General features: G+C 47.8%; 1 protein-coding gene across 1 annotated transcript in view; it reads right to left on the bottom strand.

Annotated features, from left to right (window-relative positions):
- arhgap39 (Rho GTPase activating protein 39) overlaps positions 1-1128 on the bottom strand; it is a gene marked incomplete at its 3' end in the record, with an annotated part of 140541 nt that extends 139413 nt beyond the window's left edge. The window contains 1 exon segment of the mRNA XM_083767085.1: positions 945-1128. Coding sequence (XP_083623211.1) covers positions 945-955 — 11 coding nt within the window. The 5' untranslated portion in view covers positions 956-1128.
- Positions 1129-2500: the final 1372 nt, after the last annotated feature.

Raw genomic sequence — 2500 nt, forward strand, 5'->3', positions numbered from 1 at the left:
GGAAGATATTTTGGATTTAAAACAGGTAATGCCTGAATCTGAGGGAAGAATCAATTTCAGTCGCCCCTTAAATATTAGGAGCCGTGGGAGCTATTAAGAGCTATCGGACAGTACTTAATAAGCCTTAATTACTTTGGCACATCTACAAGCTTTAGTTTGTCACGACAGTCACGACACGTTGTGAGCTTGACCGTATATATATCTGGCTGCCCTCATTCCCATTTTTCTCTAGAATGGCTGTGTGGCTATAGCCCAAAAATAGGGACGGGGGGAGAAAGTGGTCGAAAGTGGTCCTAGTGTGGCAGTCTGCGCGCCCCCGCCGCTAACGGGAGCGCGCCTCCATCCATCCCTGGCTGGGGGGAGGAGGAGGAGGAAGAGGAGGAGGAGGGCTGGAAGGGATGCTGCAAAAGAGTATTTCCTCTCTAGATAAACCCCCTCCCCAGTACACCTCCCTCTCTATCCATGATGGACGCATGCATGTATGAGCCATGTTAAATTGCCGGGTCATCAGGGGCGTGCATGCGTCCGTTCATTCCAGCACACACACACACACACACACACACACACACACACACACACCATGACCAAAAGAAGGAGGGCATTTAATTTTAAACCGACAGGTGCACCTTATTAAGAAGATGCAACAGCATGACCAACCAACCAACCATAACCAACACACTACTGTCAAACAAACCCCCACCAAAAAAAGCACCAACTTGATGGAAAGTAACATGTATTTATCCACCAGGGTGGAGGATAGATAGCGGGGGTCTGCTAGCTTTAGCCCCAACCAACCACAACCACCACACACACCACGGTGGAACCTCGTTGCTTTGGTCGCCTCCCTCCCTCACCTCACCTCCCTTCTATTCCCGTCTCTCTCTCTCTCTCTCCATCGAATATTCGCCACGAAAGAGCACGTTAAATGCGTGGGCTTCACTTACCTCTCTGCCATTGTTTCCACCAGCCAAAAAACGGTTCACGTCCTTTATGAATGGTATCCGTACTGCTGCACAACACGCTTCGGTCCCAGAACACTAGCGTCGTCAGCCGCCACCATGTCGCCCAATAATAATAGTAGCCTATACTACCGCCGGCCGTGGAACGGGTCGCTCGTGCCGTGGTGGCCGCAGTTCGACGCGTTGCCTCTCGGTTGTGACTCTCTCTCCTCCGTGTGGTTGAAGCTGAACCAACCAACCAACCAACCGGGAGCCGGGCTTGAAGGCTTCTGTTCTGCTCAGTTCTGTTCTGACACAGCGGCGCACGCAACGCGGCGCAGGCGGCCAGGCACGGCGCGGAGGTCACGCAGAAGGAGGTTACCCGTGGAATTCTGTAACCCTCCCGCTGTTGTTCTCTAGGGGGCGCTGTTTTGCGAGTTTGGCGGGTTCGATCTGTGGTCCTTGAGGGGGTTCCACTTCCATCATGTGGTCCCACTCCCCACTCCCCAGGCAGCTAAATGATGGAGAGAGAGAGAGAGAGAGAGAGAGAGAGAGAGAGAGAGAGAGAGAGAGTTAATTGGTAACCAAATGAACCCTTTTTTAGATCTTTAACTCTTGAGACTGAGAGCGTAAGCTCTTGAGAGTGTAAAATGAAACCAAATGGACCTTAATTACGGGTCCATTTGGTTTCATTTCATGCCGTCAACTTCTCAAGAGTTATTGTTAAACTAACATCTGCATTACTTAATTTACAAGAACACAAGTGCAGATAAAGAATGTAGAAGAATTGTTATTTTGATCATTATTAAAACATTTAAAAAATTGTCATTCTTTAATCTTTAGGGCTGGATGGATTTATGCTGAATGAATTGTGCCATACATTTCATAGTTTGTGCTGTATCATTTTTGAGATCTTTATATGTTTATATATGAGCAGCGTCGCAGCGAGCTTCCTACTGGCTGGTCTGGTGCGGCGGTGCGGCCTCTTGGCCAAGACAGGCCCTTAGAGTATATATACTCTATGGACAGGCCCCGTAATTACAGTACTTAAGTAACACAAAAGACAACAAAACATAACAATTTATATAAAAAATATCAAAATAGCATGATTTCAAGTCAACGACACAAATTAGAGCACAAAAGCACTAAAAGAATAGGACCATTGGACCCCAAAAATGGGGGGTGCACGTAGGCTACACTGCAAGGCTCAGCCAACATATTCCGCTGTAAATGTGTAATATCACACTGCCTGTAGGCTGCAGCTTCGGAAACCAGACGTTTGTATTTCCAGGAACAGTGCCTGTAAACTCAGGACTGCCTCCCGCGGTCACCGGCCCGGCCTGACGTCACACGATGCCATGCCATCAGTAGCCTGAGCTCGCCTCGAGGTGCCATCATTGCCATGCATCAGCATCAGGCATTTAGATTAATTCATACATTTATTTATTTACTTTCGTATTTATTTAAAAACCGCAACACAATCAAACTCCTGCGAAAGTGAAAATGTATGACATTTTCAACACACACACACACACACACACACACACACACACACACACACA

The sequence above is a fragment of the Protomyctophum parallelum genome (assembly GCF_964188405.1).
Source record: "Protomyctophum parallelum genome assembly, chromosome: 6".
Lineage (NCBI taxonomy): Eukaryota > Metazoa > Chordata > Actinopteri > Myctophiformes > Myctophidae > Protomyctophum > Protomyctophum parallelum.